At 28.7% G+C, this 23945-nt stretch overlaps 1 protein-coding gene across 2 annotated transcripts in view; it reads right to left on the reverse strand.

The window, feature by feature from the left end:
* The window catches only part of LOC100210459 (casein kinase II subunit alpha), a 31507-nt gene extending 7769 nt beyond the window's left edge, over nt 1-23738 (reverse strand). Inside the window, exons 1-9 of one of the 2 annotated variants that reach the window (XM_065820231.1) lie at nt 23513-23738; nt 22203-22300; nt 21924-22049; nt 19933-20044; nt 18779-18880; nt 12818-12868; nt 10813-10872; nt 10422-10670; nt 1553-1600 (exon numbers count right to left, since the gene is read on the reverse strand). In XM_065820231.1, coding sequence (XP_065676303.1) covers nt 1553-1600; nt 10422-10670; nt 10813-10872; nt 12818-12868; nt 18779-18880; nt 19933-20044; nt 21924-22021 — 720 coding nt within the window. In that variant the 5' untranslated portion in view covers nt 22022-22049; nt 22203-22300; nt 23513-23738. The remainder of the gene's footprint in view (nt 1-1552; nt 1601-10421; nt 10671-10812; nt 10873-12817; nt 12869-18778; nt 18881-19932; nt 20045-21923; nt 22050-22202; nt 22301-23512) is intronic. The other variant, XM_065820230.1, reaches the window with a different exon arrangement.
* Between the last annotated feature and the right edge of the window lie 207 nt (nt 23739-23945).

Consider the following 23945-nt stretch of genomic DNA (forward strand, 5'->3'; position numbering starts at 1 on the left):
ACACCAAAATATTGCTTAAAATTAGGGATACTCTATTAAAACTTAATCTAAAATAACCTAAAATTAAAAATACTCATAGTTAAAATAAAATAAACAGATCCTCAAAATTATTTAGAGGAAAAGAGCCATTTGTATCCCCTCCCACAACCAACCCACCCCTCTAAGTTTATTTAAAGTCAAATAAGTAGTTTTAATGAAAAAAAAAAATCAAAATAATTTTTTTAAAGAATATTTTCAAAGTTGTTTGTATTTTTTAAGTAAAATTTTTTGCATTTTTATCATTTTTTTTCTAGTCAATTTCAACGTCTATATTAAAGTTTTTATTAAATTGATCCATATTGATGTCATTATCTGATGTGTCATCATTTTTGCTGATACTTGTATTTACACCTACCACTTTTAGTTTAAAAGTAATTTTTTTTAAAAGAATATGTTTTATTTATTTCATTGAATTATCTTTTAGTGCTCGCAAGTTTTTGAACATATAAAGTTTACACCCCCATCAAAATGAGGGGGTTGTAAATGTTACATGGCCATAATGTAAAACTCTTAAAGATAATTAAATGAAATTTAAAACCTGTGGATAAAGTAGAGTTTAAGAGAAGATAGTAAATTAAAATATTTTATTAACTAATTGCCCTTGCATTTGGGTGAGTAAATCTTATATCTTAGTCATGGGTGTTGTCCATAAATTGTCATGCGCTAGGTTTTTTTTTATTTGAGACTTATTACTAAAGAGTTATGATGTTATGACAAGGGGAAAACCACTGAACATAAATGTAGAAATGACATTTGTATCACTAAAAAACAAAGACTTTACATCACTGAAAAACAGTTATTTTAAAAAAAAGTCCAAAAGATGCAGCTATATCAATCGCTAAATTTTTTTAGAGCACATTTAGCATCAATAAATACTGAGACCACCATGTAAACAGTTGTATATCAATTTTCTGCTCCACTAAAGTTGAAATACTATACTATTTTTCAATATTTTAACCCTACTTTCACAACAAAATTCAATTTTTTTTCAAATTAAAACTAGTCTCATAGACATTTCCATAAAAGTATGTAAATCTGGGAAAATATTAAAAGTTTTTCTATATAAATTGATCAGAGCACCACCCATAAAATTTATTTTTAAAAACATGAGCTTTAATTTTTTAGCAAAAAAAAAGAATAATGAAAGAAAAGATTGCTGCACCAAGCCTAACCCTCAGTCGATGTAAAGCCAGCAGTAAAGTGACGTGTCTCACCATATATATGTGTGTGTATATATATATATATATATATATATAAATATATATATATGTATATATATATGTATATATATATGTATATATATATGTATATATATATGTATATATATATATATATATATATATATATATATATATATATATATATATATATATATATATATATATATATATATATGTATATATATATATATATATATATATATATATATATATACACACACACACACACATATATATGTGTGTGTAAATAAATTTTATGCTAGAAGATGTATCAATAACAAAAATATAATTACCTGATCATAATTATCGTGACCATGAAAAAAAGGTTCTTTTTTGAATATCTAAGATAAATATTTACAAAAATAAAACTACAAATAAAATATTGATCAAACATATTAAATGTTTACTTCAAACATATTAAATGTCATGATTACTTCAAATTGAACAAACACTTGAACAATAAAACAACAATAAAACTTAATATTTATGATATGCAACAATTAAGTCATTTTACAATAATAAACATCACATAACAAATGTGGTAATACATGTGATAATGAATATGACAAATGCCTTTAGTGTATTGGCATGAAATCAAATAACATCACATGATACAAATAGCAACTATCACATTTATTATTGCTAAAATATGCCAAAATGAAACTAACTGTAGCATTATTCTATTCATCCACAAGTCTTTACAGATAAGTTTTCTGATTAGCTACTACTGTCTGCAATAAATGGGCAAAATATAGGCAGCTTGATGCGGTTTAGAACTCAAGTATATCTAAAAAATTAGACCCAACTATCTGAAAATGCAAACATTATAAACTTGTCAAACCCACACCAAAAATGCCAGCATTTTTAAATAATCCTATTTTTCAATTATCAACAGTTGAATGTGTTACTAGAAACCAGTGCCCCTCTAATCAGCCAACTGGCCTATGTGAAGGGTGCAACTAATTATAAGGCATTTCTTAATAAAAGGAAAGATATGGTTGGTTGTCCTCTTCTTGATCAGGTCTTTATAGTAGATAGGGACACAAATAAAAGGGGCAGTAACTTTTTAGAGACCTTCATTATGGTTCAAATGAAGGTCTCTAAATTAATTTAGATATTTAGATACTTAATATCTAAATTAATTTCAAAATGAAACCATTATTTCTTTAAATTCTATTTTACTATAGGTAATCAGTGATCTGTATGTGATGGACCCCCCTGGACCCCCCTCTCATTTTCTAAGGTAAATGGTGAGGGAGGTGGGGGTGGGGTGGGGGTGGGGTTCAGGGTTGCACCAATCAAAAGGAGAAAGGGGCAACTAACTTTTAGTAATTTAATTAACTTTAGTCAATTCCCTTTTAAGACCATAACATTGTATATTTGCTGGAAAATCTGGCACACATTTTTGATAGTCAGAAAAAATTACAAGCATCTCAAAATAGCTGAAAATTGGACTTTTTAGGTGAGTGGATATTTTGCTTTTAGATATATTTAAGTTCTAAACTGCAACAAGCTGCCTATATTTTGCCCGTTTATTGCAGAAAGTAGTAGCTAATCAGAAAACTTATCTGTAAAGACTTGTGGATGACAAGAATAATGCTACAGTTAGTTTCATTTTGGCATATTTTAGCAATTGTAGGATTTTTTCCAAAGTTGAGGTCATAATTTTTTTCTAATTTAACACAAGTTAATAAAAATCAATTTATTAAAGAGAAAACTATACAGAAAAAAGTTCTAGAAAAAATGAGACATTTGTTGAAAGTGAGAAAAAAGTTATACAGCTCTAAAGTAGTCTGTTTTAAACATTTGTAAATCGAGGGAGGCCACTGTGTCATGTTTCTAAGGCTATAGTTTCTGAACAGTTGTACTTGGAAGTCTGAAATTTCAAATTTAACCTATCTACATAATGCACACAACATGTAAAAATCAGGAAAATTAGAGATGGTGACCCACAGGCCATTGGTTGAAATGTAATGATTTGACCCTAAAACAAAAATCTAGAAATATACTGACCCTAAAATAAAAATCTAGAAAAAGACTATATAAAAATCAAGTGTCAAAATATGTTATCAAAATGCAGAGCTCTATCACACTAAAAATTTAGTGCTTTTAAAAATGTTCAGGTCACAAGAAAGAAACTCAATACACACAAAAATATAAATTTATTGAGAATTATGATTATAATGAAGTTTTTCCTGCAAATCATTCTATATTTAGAAAAGATCTTCTTATGATTAAAAAAGGTGAGTAAACATAATTTTCTTGGCATTTTTAATTTTTGCAAATTTACTTATACAACAAAAATCAAATCTTTCTTTAATCAAAATAAACTAACAAATCAGATCAGGCTGGTCTTTTGCTATTAGGGAGACCAACCTGCACACAAATTTTACTGTTTATGAAGCTTGAAGGAAATAGGGGATAATTAGGATGATATCTAATGCTAGTTATCAATGTTTATTTGAAAAAGCTCTAAGCAGCAAGTTTTTTCCTTGGGAAGAAAAAATGATTTTTTGTACAACAAAAATGAATACCAATACCGACATTAGAAGAGCCACAGTTTATTGGCTGTGAACATGTTTTTGACTGAATTTTTAATGAAAGACTTTGTATAGAAATTATTTATGAACTTAGAAAAATACCATACCACACAATATCATACAATTAAATAACAATATACTTTTATATGAAAATATTTGCTTTTAAATAACCACAAATAGCTCCAGAAAAATTTTAAAAATTTTATGCTATTAAGAAAATAGCATAAAATTTCAACTTCATTTAACTAAAAGATAACAGCAGAGTTTCAAAAAGTACACAAACAAAGTAATGCAAAATGGAGGTAAGGTGATAACATGCTTTAAGAATTATGAAAAATCATTGTATCTTTCTTCACTTTTATCATAAAGTTTATTCATATATCACACAGAAACATAAGCGGCCATCCATAAAGGACTTTATGCAAATAGGAAGGATGGGAGGAGAGTGAGTCGAGATAAAAAGAACAAAAAAAGGGCAAGGTGGAGGGGGGATTTCATCATCAGAAAAGACATCACTATATAGAATTTTATTATTTTAGTTTTAACATGGAAAACTAAAATAAAACATTACAAAACGTAAACATGTTTTTTTAAGAAGTTAATGTTAGGGAATATTTTTTATTTATTTATTTTAATTAAAGGAAAGAAATTTGCGTTGATATTTGTTTACATTATATTTTCATATATATATATATATATATATATATATATATATATAATATATATATATATATATATATATATATATATATATATAGGATATGTTACAATTAATTATATACTGTTACAATATTAGTTGCTTCTCGTATCTCAAATATCAAAAGTTGAGCGCTACAGCTTTTTATTAAATTAATGTGCAAATTCTTTATGTGAAATTCATCCCTAAGGACATAGTTTTGATATCATTAATGATTTTTTAAATAGAGTATTAAAACCTTTGTCCGAAGGGATTTGCTTGTGTAGCAATTGTTAATGATTGTCTTAAGCGAATATTATAAATGATTGTTCAAAGGAAATTGATTGTGCATTAACCATTACAGTGCATATTTTATGTTTTAAAAAAATTTTTGGCAACAGTATCAAACATCATTGTTGTCTGTATGTCAAAAGATGGATAAAAATAGTCTTCTAAATTCACTTAAAAATCTTACAATAATGCTCATTTGTTTAAAAAAATAACAGAGTGTCAAAAAAAGTCCATAAATATGGAATGAGATCAAAGAAAAGCAAGATTTGGAGGTCCAAGTAAAGACAACTCTGATCCAAAATACCTCAATGGTTTTGAAAAAAAAAGGTTCTTCAATGTCATTTTGCAAACAACAAAGCAGCCTGCCAGTTCTTCTTCCATAGAGTTCCAGCCCGATTCAGATTAATTTATTAAGCCAAAAGATGTTGTCGATACTTTATCAGATGCCTCTCGACATGACACCCCTGGCACAGTTCAAATTGAGACAAAGAAGGCCAAGACTCATGCTCAAGACAATCAAGCAGAGATTTTGAATCAAGAAATAGTTGTTATGAAGAACAGAAAAGTGGTCTATCAACTGATGCTGAAAAAGAAATCATTAAAAAGTAAAAAAGCCAGGGTCCAGGAGCTCATAACTAATCTGAAAATTTTGACTAATATAAAGTCAAAACAAAAATCAAGGTGCTGAAAAGAAAACAGTCATGAATATAGTAATATTATCGCATTATATAAGTTACAATGATAATATTTTAGAAAATTAATAATAACTAATTTTTATAGTTCTTTTCGGTACTGCAGGTGTTCGCTGACCAATCAGAAGTGAAAAAAGCTTTTAAAGTATGTGATGGAATTGTTCTCCCTACTATTGAAGTAGAACAACTTGAGCTAATGCACACCATCATTCAACTTGTTGAATAGGGTGGAGCTAAAAAATAAAAAAAATAAAAAACAAGTATTTTTGAAAGTCTTTCCCTCCCAATCTGTTCCTTATAATATGGAAACACCACAAAAAAAGTTTAAACAATAAATTCTTGTGTTTGGGGTAGCTCAAGAGCTTCAAAATTTACGAAAATTATGAAAATTTCATGAATTCTCAATTTATTTTTAACAATTCTGTTATTATTTTTCAACACAATTACATTGCAATCTCAGTTCAGTTTTAGACAGAGTTCATAGTGTCAGTTCAATAATTTCCAAATTTATTGTTTATATGGTACTCCATACATAGTTTGTTTTCTGCTGTCAGGGTACATTCGACAATGATCCTCGACAATTTGCAGGAGGAATTGTAACTGCAATTCATCACGAGTTAACAAGCCGCTGTATTCCTGAATTAATGCAACTCCACGTTTAGCATGATCATTTACTACTTTCAGTGACTTGACTGTTTCTTTAGCTTGCCTGAAATCATCTCTGTCATCCCACAAATCCGGATCAACTTCGAGGAACCCATGTGGAAGTTCCATCATTCGGAGCAGAGTCATCGACTTAGCTGTAACAAAATCTTCCAAGTTCTTGTCTTTAAAGGAATCGAGAGTTACTGTAATTCTCTTGGAATGGTCCTTATCTTGCTCCTCTTCATTCTGCATTGCACTCACCATCAGTCTCTTGGTTGACGAACTAACCCGATCGTCGAAGAAAGCCAGCGTAACAAGTTCCTCCGACAGGTACCACAAATGATTGGAAAACTTCTTTGATGTTTGCTTTGAGATTGCAGAATGGATAGAGGAGTATTCAAGCAGAGACTTGAGCAGCAGAAAATCGCTATAAGGAGCATCGGATGCTTGAGGTGCACAGATCCAGGCTTTCAAGTAGATGCGTACTGCAAACACACACACATCGCGTAATCCTCTTTCTTCTGCAGGAGTCAGTTTGAATTGAGCCTTGAACATCCAGATCTTGAGACTGTATATGACCTTACTCATCCAGCGAGCATGATGTATTGCTCCAGGCAATATGAATCGCACTCCTCTGGTAGGAGTAGCGCCGAGAAAAACAATCACGAGTTCCAAGAATTCTTTATAATCATCTCTCGGCTGGTTCTGTTCAAGATGCTTGATGGCAAAATCGATGGTGCTTTGCCTAATGTCTTCCACTAGATTTGCCACATTTTCTGCTGCAAGCCCTGGTTCCTATTTGGCCGTGTCTATGAATGCCCAGTATTCCTGGAAGCGCTTGAAGAGTTGAACCATGGATGAGGAGGTGGCTCCCATACAAACTTGGAAGACTGCACCAATAATCAGTTCCATAATGTGATTCCTGCAAGCCAGCGACAACAACTCCTTCTTAAGTTTCTGCTCAAGGAGGAGCAGAATACCAGCGTTAGAGATGGTCGTGTCAAAACACATAGCTTGGATACTATCGGCTATGCTCCAGTCTTCAATGCCTCCAAAAACTGCAGCAGCCTTAGCCTCACCTGTTCCGGATGGAAGCTTGGCAACAGTGAGTAGCTGAGAAACTCCTTTTCCTGAAACCAACACTGGCAGGCGATCGACTTTCTCTTTTCCAATAAGGTCAGGGATAAGCTTCTTGTCCCAGTGAACAACAAGAGGGAACGTTGCCCTGAAACTCAGCCTTTATGTTTGCTGATCGCTGGACTCTGTGTTCAACTCTGTGTCGTCGTATCGAATCTCTGTTTAGAGCAAGTTCATCAATGTTATGTCCCAAGCTTTTAGCAGTCTTTGCTATAACGAAAACAGCCTTGCGGTCTGAAACTTTTGTTCGATCCAGTGCTGCTGCGAGTTCAGGAGCGACAACTGTTTTTCGCCCTCTTTTTCTCTACAGTGTCCTAATTGCTATGTCTCCAACAGAGTCCTCACATGCATTATTCTCAGTTTCCATTTTCTCTGTGTCTTCTGTTGAACTGTTTTCTGAACCCGATGAAACCAGTTCCACTGAGGAATCTCCAAACTATTTCATTTGTTGTCGCCTGGCAAGCATTTTCTTTTCTCTGTCTGACACTCTTTTCTGCTTGGCAGCAAGCTTTTCATCTACCCCAGCCATCGCCCCTATCTTTCCTTTTTCTCGCTGCGCTAATAAGAAACCTTTATCTTGTTGCAAAACTGATTTCATGTTCAGAGTATCAGCATGAGCGACATCAAAAAGATCATCGAGTGTGGAAACAAAAGCTGACTTTTTTGCGAGTTGAGTTAGTGAAGCTTGTGCTTTGTTCTTCTTGATAAGACGCCATTCCTCAAATGAGTTCTCTAGCTTGGTTTGACAGTTTTGATGTTCTCTCATCGGGATTCTAGCTTTCAGCCAAAATTTTGATATTTCATTGATGGTAACAGCCGACGATTGTCTTATGGTTTCCTTCAGTTCGAGATGGTGATGGTGATGTAGAACCCCAGAGCCATACGCAATGACGGCAACTTGCTGCCTGATACGGTCACAGTGTCCCCAAGAAGATACAACTGGTTTTGAGATCTTGCTGCTTTTGCCACAGACGACATTTTAGATCAGAAATTAATCTGGAAAAAATTAGAAAAGGCATTTTTATTATTTGGCTTTCGGAATTAGGATATTTACTATTTTTAAACTTGAAACATTAAAAACAGCTACTTAGCACTGTTAATTCAGCAACAATTGTACTAAAAAATTAGAGCAATGCCTCAAATAATCAAGCAAATATTTTGGATTTGCCGTATTACCGCAACAATTTTAAAAATATTTAGGCTCAACTAGTCAACCTAAGATAAACCTGTAACCTGTGATACTACTACATTATATAAATTTCAAAATAATTTTATATAAATTTCAAAATAATTTTAAATACCTTGTTTGTTGTAGTCAAGTTTTGATGAAAAAATAATCAAATTTACAAAAATTATCAATATTTCAATCATTAATAAGCAGTATAAACAAAAATTTTATTTCTTATGCTTAAAAGCAAATGGCGGTAAGCTTTGGTAGTCTGTTGAACTGCCTCTGACCTGTGAGTCTGTTGCACTGCTTCTAACCTGTGAGTAAGTAAGCTAACCTTCAGTGTCATGTTAGTTAATTTTATTAGAAAAATAAAAGACACTAAACTGATGAATATTATGATTTTAATGATAATTATGTCACAAGTTTATTTTATTTTTGTTTGAATGATGGAAAGACTAATAAAGGATAAAAACCACACAGCTTGTAAAATAAATTTTACACTGAAAGAATACAATTATGGACCCATCTGAGTCTCCAAGACTCCGCGAGTCTGATGGCAGAGTGGTGGAAACTTCACCATCATTGAGCTACCTCTAAATATTGTTCAATTGTGCTCATATTTTGTCTGAATTATTATTTCATAAATAGGAACATAATTAAAGGGTAAGAAGATCATATTTCAAAAGTTAAAAAATAAGCTCCACCTTATTGTTGAACATGAATTCGCTACCCACGATAAGAGGCAATCTGAAGTTAACATTTTAGCATCTAAACTTCTCACTTATAACTTTTTAATTACTTTATAAAGACCTCCATTCATTGGATGAACTTGGTGCTTAGCTTGAAAAGAGAGGCTACCATTTTAGCAGAAGTGCTTTATATACTAGATTGATGCTGAAATGGAGCAATTTGCTTGATGAAAGAGACACACACACAAGGTTCCAGTCAAGTTAATGTGGGCCCAAAACAACCTCCATTCAAGTCACATGAATGGTCCATTTTATACTGCAACTGTAAGGAATGTGGAAGAAGTTTGTTCTTTTTTAGGCCCCATATGAGCTTTGTAAGTCAAGACAATACAGCTCAGATACAAATTGGAATCACTGCTGCTAACAAACAAGCTCCTATGTTAATGCATATGGAATAACAAGTTTCTCTTTCTGATCATGATTGGGTCATCGCTACAAAGCACAAGCTCATCTCGTACGCCTACACAGGCATTGAAATAAAACCAGATCAACTTGGAAAATCTGATACAGTTTCCTATTCCGGTCCTAATTATGTTGCTATTCTTTCTGAAAAGCATTTATCATAGACAGCGTATATTCACGGATTAAACTTTGAATGACATTTAATTCTGCCAGAGTTTGATTCCATTACAAAGGACCTTTTGACCAAGTTGGTCAAGTCAGTGGTTGTCTTCAGTGTTGATGGTGGGCCAGATGAAAATCCACTAAATTCATTGAAATTGGTATAGACTTCTTTTTCAAATTTTTTTATCTTGATCTATCAATTTATTTATGCTTCTTCTAAGTTGTATATTTATCTTGTTTACAGCAATTCATCATTTCCTTACAAATGATTTGGATATCTTATTCATTATGACAAATGCGCCAAGACGGAGTGCTTTCAATTGAGCCAGGAGAAGGATGGATCCTATTATAAAAAGTATTTTTACAGTTTCGTTAGTTATAAACCAAATTACACTGTTATCAGTTCTGTCCATTTTATGAAATTTTTTTTTGTTCTTCTACAACTATTGCAAAAAAACAAACAAAAAAAGCATTTAATTTCTAAAAAAAAATCGCATATTTGGCAATCATGATCATTAAATAATTTTTTTTATATAGGTTATAATTTTTTAATATAGACTTTTTTAGGTATACTATTTTGTTTAAAAAAAAAAAGTAAGGTTTTTAATAAACTTGCCCCATAAGACTTTTTAAAAAGGTAACAAGTGGTAGTGGATTAACAAAACTTAAACTTTATCTAAATTGGGTATGAACTTACCATACTAGCAAACATACATCCAAAACTCCATAGATCTAATGAATAATCATATTCTTGAAAATCTACAAGAAGTTCAGGTCCTTTAAAATATCGTGATGCTACTCGCACATTGTATTCTTGAGAAGGATGATAAAATTCTGCTAGTCCCCAGTCAATAAGTCGTAGTTTTTTCTGTTCATGGTCTATCATTACATTGTGAGGTTTTACATCACGATGTGTTATGCCCATACTATGACAGTAGTCTAATGCCTGAATAAAAATTAAAACACAACTAAGCATATTTTAGAAACTATAACTAAAATATTAAAAAGTATTATAGTATAATAAACAATATTGACAAAAAATTAAAAAATACTTTAACATTTCAAATTATAACTTTTTAAAAACTAACCTTCAAAAGTTCATATAGGTAAAATCTAATATCAATATCCCGAAACTGCTGATAAAGTTGCTAAGATCAAAAATGATGTTAAAAAAGAAGTAATCAAAAATCGCAACAGCAAGAGTAAAAAAAATTCAGATAATAATAGTAAAAAAAATCCAGCAATATTAGATATAATAATAATCGTAAAAAAAATCCAGCATATATATTATTTATTAATAATAATATATAAAGATATAATAATAATAGTCAAACAATAAATCAATTAATTTACTAATAAAATATTTGGCATTAATACCAATTGCATCTAACAAGAAAAATCATTAACAGATTTAAATATTATTTTATAATTCTATCAATGTGATAAGTATTGTTATCTGAAGGAGATAAACAGTATTGTTATTTAAAAGATATAACTTTATGTTTCAAATTATATTTCAAACTTAATATTCGCTTAAAAAATTGTAAACTGTTTAAGTCAGTAAAACATTAAGATTTCAGAGAATTCTAAAACAATAATGCTTAAAAAAAAAAGCTTGATGAATTAAAGTTTGGACCACAAAGTTGTAGAAGAGTCTAAGCAGGAAATCACTTTAGATACAGAAGCTGGAGTGATACAAATGTCAATCAATGGATCAATCTGTTTGACGGTTATATCAGGTAGAATGCAACTAGTGGAATTAAGAAATGATATTGATGAAAAGTTCTTAGCAAACAATTCAGCTTTGTCTTTAGGTGAGGTGACAAAGTCTGAACCATATGAGAGAGGTGGAATAATAGATTTGCCGATTCCATGCCAGCCTGAATCCAGGAAGTTAAGTAAGAAGCACATTTGTCAGCAGGAAGACGAAATATTTCTACCCAAGGGCCATCACGAAGACAATCACGGAAAGATTTATAAGATATTATTTTAAAGATGAAATAATAAGATTAAAGTAATATTAAAAAAACACATAACCACATCATCATTTCATCAAGATAATCATTATCATATCATTACCATCACAATTATCATTGTCAGCCCTCAGAAATAATAAAAATAAGGTCAGCAAAAAATTGCTGACTTAAAACCGTTTTAGGTTAGCATCAGGTCATCACAAAAATTTTGAAACAGGATTTGACAAATTGACAAATGCGCAAAAGTTTAGCATAAAATTTATAGAAATATTAATGCCGAGATTGCCAAATGTACTACAAATATAAATATCTGCTAAAATTTCTAATAATGATTAGAAATTGTTTTTAAATTTCTAATCATTATTAAAAATTTTAAAAAAAACATTCTTTCTTTTTTTTGTTTTTAGTTTAATTGTTTTGTATACAATTTAAATAAAAAGTTTATATTTTGAATTTAAATAAAATGCTTGATATGCCATTTTTATTATTATTATTTTAATAAAAAATTTTGTTTTTATTTTAACTATTTCATTTAGAATAAAAATAAAACATTTGTTTTTCTGTTGTTTTTTTTTTAATTAACTTGTTCAGAATTTAAATTAAATATTTATTTTACTGTTTTTATTTTAACTATTTCATTGAGAATTTAAAGAAAATATGTTTTGCTGGATTTTTTTAAAATTATTTTATTGAGAATTTAAATAAAACGTTAGTTTTTTCATCTTTATTTTAATTATTTTATTTAGACTTAATATAAAACTTTCGTTTTGCCATTTTATCTATTATGCGGTAGTGGTGTAGTGGTAAAGTGCTTGCCTCATAAACGAGAAGTTCCAAGTTCGGTCCCCACCATGGATCTGGTAGTACCATGCTCAACTTGTTTCTCCGCACAACAACATTCTTCATCAAGGTTCATACCATAACTAAAAGTAGCCTCTTTGACTGTAATGGCCTTCATGGCCTTGGGAAGGTGAATTAAAATTTAAAATAAAATAAAATTTGAAATAACAAATAAAATTGTGAGGCTGGAAAAAAATTGCTGACCTTAAACATTTTCAGGCCGGCTAATAAAACTGAAATTGATGTTTATAAAATAAATAAACAAAAAATAAATTACCTTAAAATCAGTATTGTTAACATATTCAAATACCAAAGCAGGCGTTCTTGACTAAACAAAGCATAAAAAATAATTAAAATCAAATCTTTTCAATATAACACATATGTATAGAGTAATTCCATGTCAATTGAGCCAGGCCATGTCACCATACATCTCAGATTTTGCTGAATTTTATACAGTTGAGAGTACTTAGTAAAACAAGAAATTCTTGAAAATTTTAGCCTCTAGCTCCAAGAGGATCCTGAAATATGATCATTTTACTTTCAACTGATCTTGGCCAGGCCCCTCTTGTCCCCTCAGAATTGAGACCTTTGTTTAAAGGTTCCAAGTCACATAGCTTAAAATATATTTGATATTTTGATTTAAAAATTTGTACCTGACTATTTTCAGGGTTGAAGAATCTAATGAAATAATCAAAAATATAAAAAAATATTTTTAAGTACCTGTAATTATCAATTTAAATCAATTTAGGCAATTTTATATATTCCTGATTTTGATGCTCAAGAAACCCACATGGCCTTGATGATATTAAAAAAAAATATTTTACACATTATTATAAATTTTATGATCTTTCAGAAAACATAAGAATTTTGATCTGCAAGTATATGGATTTCCATATATGGATAAGGGGGTACAGGCCCCACTTTTTTGTAGCGGAATCTTGCAATACATTTTCCACTACCTTTCAGACTAGCTAGAGCTATGAAAATTTCTGTATTTTTTTAGTGTCAATAAACGAGAGAAAGAATTAAAAAAGAGCCCAAGAAACTAGGGGAGGGGGCTGGGGGCATGGACCCTCTTTTTTGAGCAGAATCTTGAGATGGATTTTTCACTATCTTTCAGATAAGCTGCAGCTCTGAAACTTTCAGCATTTGTGTAGTCCTGATGAACATGCGTTAAAATTGTTTCAGGTCAGACGACCAGATAGTCCATGGGGCTGGGGCACCTGGGACCATGCCCCACTTTTTTTCTCAAAAAAATTTTTTTTTTTCTTTAAAACTTATTTAAGATAACTTTAAAACTATTGTCTTCAAATTTTTTTTTAGATTTTCATTTTTAACAACGTTAAACATTTCATATGTTAAACAATGTTATCAATGTTTCCCAAAAGTTTGGGAAACATTGATAACATTGCTTCCCAAATTTTTGTGATTTATATTTGTTCCATTTGGTTTTGATCATTCTATGTTCAATAATCTTTTAAAAATGTTTTAAGAAGCCTAATGTTTATAAGAACTTTGATTTGCATGTATAAGATTAAAAACAGTCTAAAACAATGATTTTAACAGAATTTTATTTTGTATAATTTAAAATTTGAATTAAAAAAGAAAAATATATTTTGCTAATTCTAAAATGGTAACAGCAAGTTACAGAAACAAAAAACATCCTGTCATTACACTAGTATAGAAGAAATTTGTTACCTATTAAAGTCATCATTAACATTTTTAACATTAACAAATTGAGTATAATTAAACTTTGTGAAAAGGAAACTTTTTTTTTGTCAAAGTAAGATAAAAGAAATCAATCACTGTTTAGTTTTGTATTACCATGGTGATTGCGTAAGTTGCTTTCATTAAATTAATTACTATTGGTTTCTCATTTTTAAATTAATCTCAAATTGTTTTTAGTGTTACAGTAAGAATGGATTCATGTTATTTTGGAAAAAAGTTAAATGATACTTGTCATAAACTAAGTTATTGTAGAAAGATTGATTTAAAGAAATTTGATTGCTATAGAGAAGATGCCAGAGAAAACAGTAGGTAGAAAACAACACATGCAAAAGCGCCTTATTTTATGTAATCTTAAAGAACTTTATGTTTCTTTTAAAACTAAATATCTCAAGAAGTTATTGGATTTTCTAAGTTTTGCAGTTTAAGACCAAAATGGTGTATAACTGTTGGAGCATCAGGCACTCATTCTGTTTGTGTATGTACCCTCTACCAAAATGCAATACTCTTGACCAATGCTATACAAATAAAATGTACTTACACAGATCTTATGACAAAAGTTGTTTGTGATGTTACAAGTAATGAGTGTATGGTTCATCGATGTCCGAACTGTCCAGGTATAGTTTCTTTAAAGAAGTTTCTGGATGCACAACTAATTGACAATGACGAGGAGGTGTCATTCAATCAGTGGCAGAAAACAGACAGAACAACATTGATCTATCAGACAACAACAATGGAAGAATACAAATTGATGTTATCAAAGGCAATAAACAAGTTAACAGCTCATTCCTACATTGCAAAATGTCAAGCAAGATATCTAAAGCAACAAAAGGAAAATTTAGCAAAAGACTGCTGTATTGTCTTAGGTGACTTTGCAGAAAACTTTACTTTTGTGATTCAAGATGAAATCCAAAGTTACCATTGGTGCAAAAGTCAATGCACATTGCACCCCATTGCCCTCTATTTATTAAACGAAAATGACCAACTTGAAGAAAAATCGTTTTGCTTCATGTCAGAAGATAATGAGCATGACACTGGTTTTGTGTATGAAGTTCAAACACAAATAGTTAACTATTTAAAAGAATATTATCCTAAAATTTCAAAGATTCTTTATTTTTCTGATGGTTGTGCTGCACAGTATAAAAATCACAAAAACCTTTACAATATCTGTCTCCATAAAAATGATTTTGACATTGATGCAGAGTGGACATTTTTTGCTACAAGCCATGGTAAGTCACTATGTGATGGTATTGGTGGCACTGTAAAACGATTAACTACAAATGCAAGTCTACAAAGGCCCATAAATGACCAGATATTGAATTGTAACAAAACGTTTGACTACTGTACTAACAATATTAAAGGGATTATTTTTTTTAAGATTGAAAAAGAAAGACTGACAGAATTGCGCACCACTTTAAAAACACGTCTTGAGCTAAGTAAAACAATTCCTGGAACTAGGAGCTATCATCAATTTAAACCAGGATCTATAGATACTATTAGCTTAAAACAAACAAGTGAAGATGTTCATACAACAGGCATTTTTCTTTTTCTGGAATTCAAAGTTCTCAAAATGATCAGCAAAATAACATTGATGCCTTGAAATTGGGTGAATTCATTATGTGTAAATATGATGCGTTTGATTGTATTGGTATGATCAATGAAATTGATAATATAGAGCAAGATGTTATGGTAACGCTCATGCACCCGAACGGTCCTTTTAATAAACTTTTCTGGCCATCTAGAGTAGATAAGTGTTAGGTGAAAACTACCAACATAACTTGTATAATTGATGCACCTGTAACAACAAATGGACATTTTTATACTTTGACCGTCGATGCATCTAAGCTAATCTTAACATTATATTGACTTTCTTTTTTTTGTATTTTATTTTGTAAATAATGAAGTAAAACAGAACAAGTATAAAGCAATAACAACTTTTGAATACAATATTTTCAAAGTTATCTTAAATTTAAGACACATTTATGTGTTTAAAAAAAAAAAAAAATTTTTTGAGAAAAAAAGTAGGGCATGGTCCCAGGTGCCCCAGCCCCATGGACCATTTGGTCGTCTGACCTGAAACAATTTTAACGCATGTTCATCAGGACTACACAAATGCTGAAAGTTTCAGAGCTGCAGCTTATCTGAAAGATAGTGAAAAATCCATCTCAAGATTCTGCTCAAAAAAGTGGGGCACATGCCCCCAGCCCCCTCCTCTAGTTTCTTGGGCTCTTTTTTAATTCTTTCTCTCGTTTATTGACACTCAAAAAATACAGAAATTTTCATAGCTCTAGCTAGTCTGAAAGGTAGTGGAAAATGTATTGCAAGATTCCACTACAAAAAAGTGGGGCCTGTGCCCCCTTATCCATATATGGAAACCCATATACTTGCAGATCAAAATTCTTATGTTTTCTGAAAGATCATAAAATTTATAATAATGTGTAAAATATTTTTTTTTAATATCATCAAGGCCATGTGGGTTTCTTGAGCATCAAAATCAGGTATATATAAAATTGCCTAAATTGATTTAAATTGATAATTACAGGTACTTAAAAATATTTTTTTATATTTTTGATTATTTCATTAGATTCTTCAACCCTGAAAATAGTCAGGTACAAATTTTTAAATCAAAATATCAAATATTTTTTAAGCTATGTGACTTGGAACCTTTAAACAAAGGTCTCAATTCTGAGGGGACAAGAGGGGCCTGGCCAAGATCAGTTGAAAGTAAAATGATCATATTTCAGGATCCTCTTGGAGCTAGAAGCTAAAATTTTCAAAAATTTCTTGTTTTACTAAGTACTCTCAACTGTATAAAAATCAGCAAAATCTGAGACGTATGGTGACATTTTTGAAATTTTCTGGCTCAATTGACATGGAATTACCCTATATATATATATATATATATATATATATATATATATATATATATATATATATATATATATATATATATATATATATATATATATATATATATATATATATATATAATATATAAAAGACATGTTTTTCTGTCACAATATCTGTTAATACCTTTTTCAAAATTAATTAGAACTAAATAACTCATTTTAAAACATTTTTTATTCACTGAAAAGATAAGAGATAGAGAAAGAAAAATCCATCCATTGCGATTTACCTTCCCAAAAACTGTTAAAAATCTAAAAAATAATGTTTCTTGTGATTTCAATAACTTTTAAAAATTCCAGTAAGTTAAAACTGTTATTGAAGCATATATTCACACCCATTGCTTTGATTTGAGGTCAATAAAATGGATGTGAATATTGAGATTTAAGAAATCTCTTACTTTTTGAGAACTGCCTATTCAAAAAATAAAAAAGTCCAACTATTTTATAGGCCTTGCTAATTAATGTAACAAAACTAGTTGATTGTGGATAGCTGAATTTACATAAAGCACAACATATATAAGTACCAACAGCCTAACCAATCAGTTCCAAGAATTTGAATATTTTATTTTTACTTTTTACTTAGGATAAGATTTATGTATCATTGGAATAAAATTTTGATTTATCTTTAAGGCTAAAGACACTAAAACAAGTGTAAGAAATATTGTCTTTAAACTAAAAAAAAAAAAAAAACATAAACATTAAATCTAGACTCCATCCTCTTTAGTGAAGAGCACTTTTAAAGGGACAAGTGTCTTCAAAAAGAAATTATTTAACAACAGATTGTGGTAAGGGCATTTCTAAAAATTCACGCACGGAAACTCTATATGTTTTGTCTATTATTTTCATAAAAATAAAACTGAAGATCTTCAATTTGCTCTCATTTAATTCTAATCTATATAAAAATTTTGTAAAAATATTTATAAATATTTTTGTAAGAGGAATCATTCATAGCATGAAAAAACACAAATTTTAGTTACTAGATAAATAAACTTTAATTTCTCAGAAAATATAAGTTTTAGCAGTATACTTTTTTTTAAATAATAATTTAGATATTAGTAATGATTTCCAGAAATTTTTTTGATTGCTCTGTGTATCATCGAATCACAGAAGTCGTTTAAATGCAATTCATGAGTGATCATGGACAGAAGTTGTAAATTTATTGACTTCATGTAGTTATTTTTATAAAAATAAATTGCTTGTATTCAAATTTTATATGAGTAAGAGTATTTCATATGAGTATTTGTATTTTATATAGATATAAGTATTTCATATATATATTTGTATTTAATATAGATATAAGTATTTTATATGAATACGAGTATATTAAGTGAAATATTTCTACAACTCATACTCGATATATAGTATGAGTTGTAGAATATTTTCGATAAGAAATACCAGTCATCAAATATTTTTAATAATTTCTAGCTAGAGCATAGCATTTTGAAAATTATTGAATAATAATAAAATAATAAAAATATATACTTAATTTATTCAGCTAGTCTAAAATATGATACTTTAAAAATATATTTTAATATAAAATATGAATTTTGTTATAATTATTCTTCAAGAAAATCATAATAGAATGCATATTGCTTTAAAAAACTTACAACAGGATCTTTTACTACGTCTAATAAAGTGATAATATTTGGTCCCCCTCTTAAATTCTCTAAAATCTTTATTTCTCTCTTTATTTTCTTCTTTTTGACTGGCTAAAAAAAAAAATTATTTTTTATTAAACAATTTAACTATTATTTTTTTGAAGATTGAAATAACCATTATTATTATTGTTATTTTACTTTTAATATTATTATATTAATAATATTGTAATACACAACAGTAGTAGTAATAATATTGTAATACACAACAGTAGTAGTAATAATATTGTAATACACAACAGTAGTAGTAATAATATTGTAATACACAACAGTAGTAGTAATAATATTGTAATACACAACAGTAGTAGTAATAATATTGTAGTATACAACAGTAGTAGTAATAACATTGTAGTAAACAACAGTAGTAGAAATAATATTGTAGTATACAACAGTAGTAGTAATAATATTGTAGTATACAACAGTAGTAGTAATAACATTAATAACAATAAGCTGCAGCAAGTAAATATTAAAATAAAACTAAATAAAAATTTAAATTTTGTATTTGTTTAGTAAATAGATAATATTTTCTCGCTTGAAAGTAGCAGCAACACTTTAGCTTTTTGTCAGTAAATGTTAAGCAAGTCAAAAACATTGAAGGACTCTTTAAAGATTTAGAGTGCCTTTGAGTTATTGACAAATTGAGTCAAGACAAATTGAGGGCCAAGTTGCGGTTTTGCCAATGAATATTTTCTAGATTACTATCAAGTTAGAAGTTGTAGATCAAATCACCTTGTTTGCATCTCTCATTTATTGAGAGATGCAAACAAGGTGAGATAAAGTGAAACGGTGTGTGCTTTATTAGTAAGAAAAAAATTTATAAGATTAAGTGACAATAGAGACAAAATCAGAAAGTTTATGAAATAAATATTCACCAGTTCAAAAAAGGTTTAAAAATAGGTGTGTCAGATGCTTTTTCACAATTTAGATCTAGAGGATCTATACTGTAGCCTTTTGCATTTAAGTTTTTTTGTAATGTAAGTAAGTAAAAACAATTGGAAATAATTAAGTAAATCATGTTTTCTTACAGTTGCAACATGCAACAATACTTTAAACAATTCTTATCAATAATAATCTTTAAACTTTCATAAAATAGAAATGTAAATAACCTTTAGAATTTTGATTACAACTTTATCATTGTTAGTAACATTGATCCCTTCAAATACTTCTGAATATTTTCCACGACCTAACTTTCTTACCAGTTGATAGTTATCTTGTTGACTATAATTAAATAATTATAATATATAGAAAATATATTTATAATTAAAATAAATTTATATTTATATTTATTAAAGGTATAACTATTAAACTAACAAATATTATTAATAATTTTTATTTTTATTATAGACATAACTAGATTACATTTCTTTACTAACTTTTTAAAAAATTCATTAGATTTAAAAAGGAGTTCTTCGAATCTGCATTAACAATCACACCCAATATGAAATCAATGTTGGAGAAGTAAACATCGATGCAACTGCAGCTTCTTAGCTGAAGCAGTTTTATTACAAATTTCAGAATAAAATATGTTAATAAAACTTTTATAGCAGAATGTCTTAATGCAAAGAATGGTAGTTAGTACATATTTTGGAAATGACTTAAAGAAGCAAAAACTTGATATACAAAAAAAAAAAAAAAAAAAAAAAAAAAAAAAAAAAAAAAAAGATAAAACAAACTAAAAAAGTTTAAAATGAAATTTTATGGTATAACTTCACTAGTTCAATAGAACTAATCAAAGAAGCGCTTCACGAAATAGACTATCATGAACTGAATCAGTTTATATCCGCTTATACTGCAGACACTAATGTTTGCAGTAGCAAGCTGGTGAATTAACTTAGGATAAATAACCAATGACAATTAAGAAATTTAGAGATAATTAATCTAAAATATCTGTACTGATAAAATATTATAGAAATATCAAGCTGATGATCATGAAGGGCATCAGATAAGGTTTTGAGACAAATGTGAAATCCAAAATGACAAAACTTTAAAAAAAGGTTTATTAATAGTTGCAGCTATTGAGTCTGGAACTTATTCATTAATGAAACCATTGATAACAATGGCAGTTGTAAGTCAATAGCAAGGATGCGTAGTCTTTTTGGGACTCCACACCCCTGCTATGTATTGTATTAATGCTATGTATTGTACTAATACTGCTATTATGTATTATTACTATGTATTGTACTAATAATGCTATTAGTACAATACTGCTATGTATTGTACTAATAGCATACATAGCATACTGCTATGTATGCTATTAATACATAAAAAAGTGTCAATGCTTGTAATGAAGTATTAATAGTTGCAACTTAGTTATTACAACAGTTGTAAGGTTTAGAAGCACTTTTGATCAGCAGATGTCATTTAAAGTCATCAGCTGAAGTCATTTAATGATCATTATCACTTTGGAGACAATTAAACAGCATGTCTGATAAAACAAAAATACCTAAAAAATAAATATTTGTAAAAATGATTAGGAATCATTTTTAATAAAAAGTGCCAGATATCAATCATTTGATTTATCACTAATGCAGCAGAAGCAAGTACATCTCAAAATTAAATTAGTTTTTACAGGTGCAATTGATGTAAGAAATCAAGAATTCTTTATTAATTGGTAATTGACTAATGAATAATATTATATAAAAATACATAAACAAATCTTTTAAACCAGAGCTCGTGTTAAAGCCCTAGTTAAAAAGTATGATGCCACCCATGATTATTACTTTAAAGATATAAAACTCAAGAAAATGAGCTTGAGGTATTTTTAATGAGCATCCAAGGCTATACTTCTCTGTGGATCATTTTTTAAAATATTTTAAGTTGAAATTTTAAACATAATTCAACTTTAAATTAAACAAAGACCACAACATACTTTTATTAAAAAAGATCTCTATACTAGAATAAATCTTATATTAACTTATTAAGACAACAAAATCATTTTAAAATTTTGCTGAATGATTTAGTTTGTAAATAAAAAATTCTTATTAAAATAAAAACAAAAACAACAACAAGCAATTAAAAATGTTTGAAGCGTTAAAATGAATAACTTCTGCTGTAACAGCAGTTTGTTAATTGTATTAAACTATAACAACTCACTTACCCCCATTCTATAATATGCGATTCATAATCCCAATACTCTCTTGGTCGGTGAGTATTGACATCAGCATAAACTCTAGATCGACTACGAATATCAGCCATATTTATTCTTTTAAACTATTATCTTTGTCTGATATATACATAAAAAAGAATATAATACTAAAAACTATTACTTTTATAAATTCACTTTTTTAAGTTTTAAAATTTTTACCTTTATAAACTAAAAGAAGTTAATTGTATTTCATAAACTGGTTATTAATAGTGGTCTTAAAGAGGTAATCACCTGCATTTACACACTACTTAATTCTTATTGGGTCTCATAACAGCAATATTTCTTCAGCTTTTTATCCCAATCATTCTTTCTTTTCCCAGCTATGACTCCTATGCACAATACTAATGTTAGCATGTATAGTGTTATTATTATTATTTATTATTATTGTTATTATTATTATATTTCAGACAATAAGCAGATACAATTAAAATGCCATTCCATAGTTATTCCTTTATATATATATATATATATATATATATATATATATATATATATATATATATATATATATATATATATATATATATATATACATATATATACATATATATGCGTGTATTCTTTTTTGCATGTATGTATACGTGTATTCGTTTTATTTTTTTGTTTATATTATACAATATTAGATTAACCTTATTTAGGTATTATTAAATAGATTATTTGGTTTAAGGTATTAGTAATAGATTATAAGAGATTTATATCAACTTTTATTCTTTTTTTTATTTTTTTAAAACAAAAGAGCAACTCTCAAGTTGCATAGGTTGTAGGAAAAAATTATCAGAGTAAAACTAATGGCATATTTTTTAGAGTATTTAATTAATATCTAATTAAGATATAGGAAACTTTATTAAAAAATTTTTAAAAGTTATAAATAGCTATAAAAATAGTTTTGCTATGGAAAAGAAAGACATGTTGTTGTAAAAAACAACTCAGTCAAATGAAAATCTTTTTTTTGACAGGAAATTTAAGTAGAAAAGCCATTAAAATTAAGAGACTTTTTAAAACATTGTTCTTTCAATACCCTTAAAAAATCTCTCAAGGCTTTGGAGGATTTATAAAATCATACCATTTTTGATCTGAAACTTTTTTTGATAAGTTTTGAAGACCATTGTTTTTTTTTATAATACCCGAAGGGACAATTTCAACAACTAATCATATCTGAATTTTGAAAAAACTTGCTGAAAAATTACACATAAAATAACTGATAGCCTAAAACAATAACCACTTGATACTTTAAAAAGTAATAAGAACGCTCAATTCAGGGAAATATTAATTCAGAATTATTAAGTATAGTAAATATGAAATACTAAAATGTTATCAAAACAGAAATTTTTAAAATAAAATTTGAGAGCATGAAAACTTGATGCTGATTGATTGTCATTACGACCTTGATTATATCAAAATATTTCGAATATAATTCTGAAAATAATTTAACAAGACAATGTGATGTTTCAAAATAAATATAAATTTAAATGTCATTTATAAAGTATAGATAATATTTATCATTAAACTAAATAAAAATCAAAAATTAAAAACAAGAATACCATTAAAATGTCATTAACAGTCCTGGCGGTTAAGGCCGGCCGGGGTAGTTGCAAACACCGGTCCAACTATGATTGATCAAATAAAGACGGGAAAGTTTGACCCGCTACTTCGTTTGGTTAGCTGAAATCGATAAAACGTTATTTGTTACAAGTATCTTTTACTTGTAATGTGGTATTCAAACTAGTTTAAAAATATAACCACCTTTATTAATAGGTTTAATGTTTTCTTATAAATTATAAAATCACTGAAGAATTAGAAACTTGCTGGTCTGGAAAATTGCATTTTTAAATTATCTAATATACCGTCACGATAATTTTTACAATCACCTAAATCAGTTTTAGTTCAGAGTTAATTGTTGATATATATATATTTTTTTTATTGTGATGAAGATCGAGCGAATTTTTATTTCAGTTTTTTTTTTTGTTTTCTCAA

The sequence above is a fragment of the Hydra vulgaris genome, chromosome 15 (assembly GCF_038396675.1).
Source record: "Hydra vulgaris chromosome 15, alternate assembly HydraT2T_AEP".
In the NCBI taxonomy this organism is placed as follows: domain Eukaryota; kingdom Metazoa; phylum Cnidaria; class Hydrozoa; order Anthoathecata; family Hydridae; genus Hydra; species Hydra vulgaris.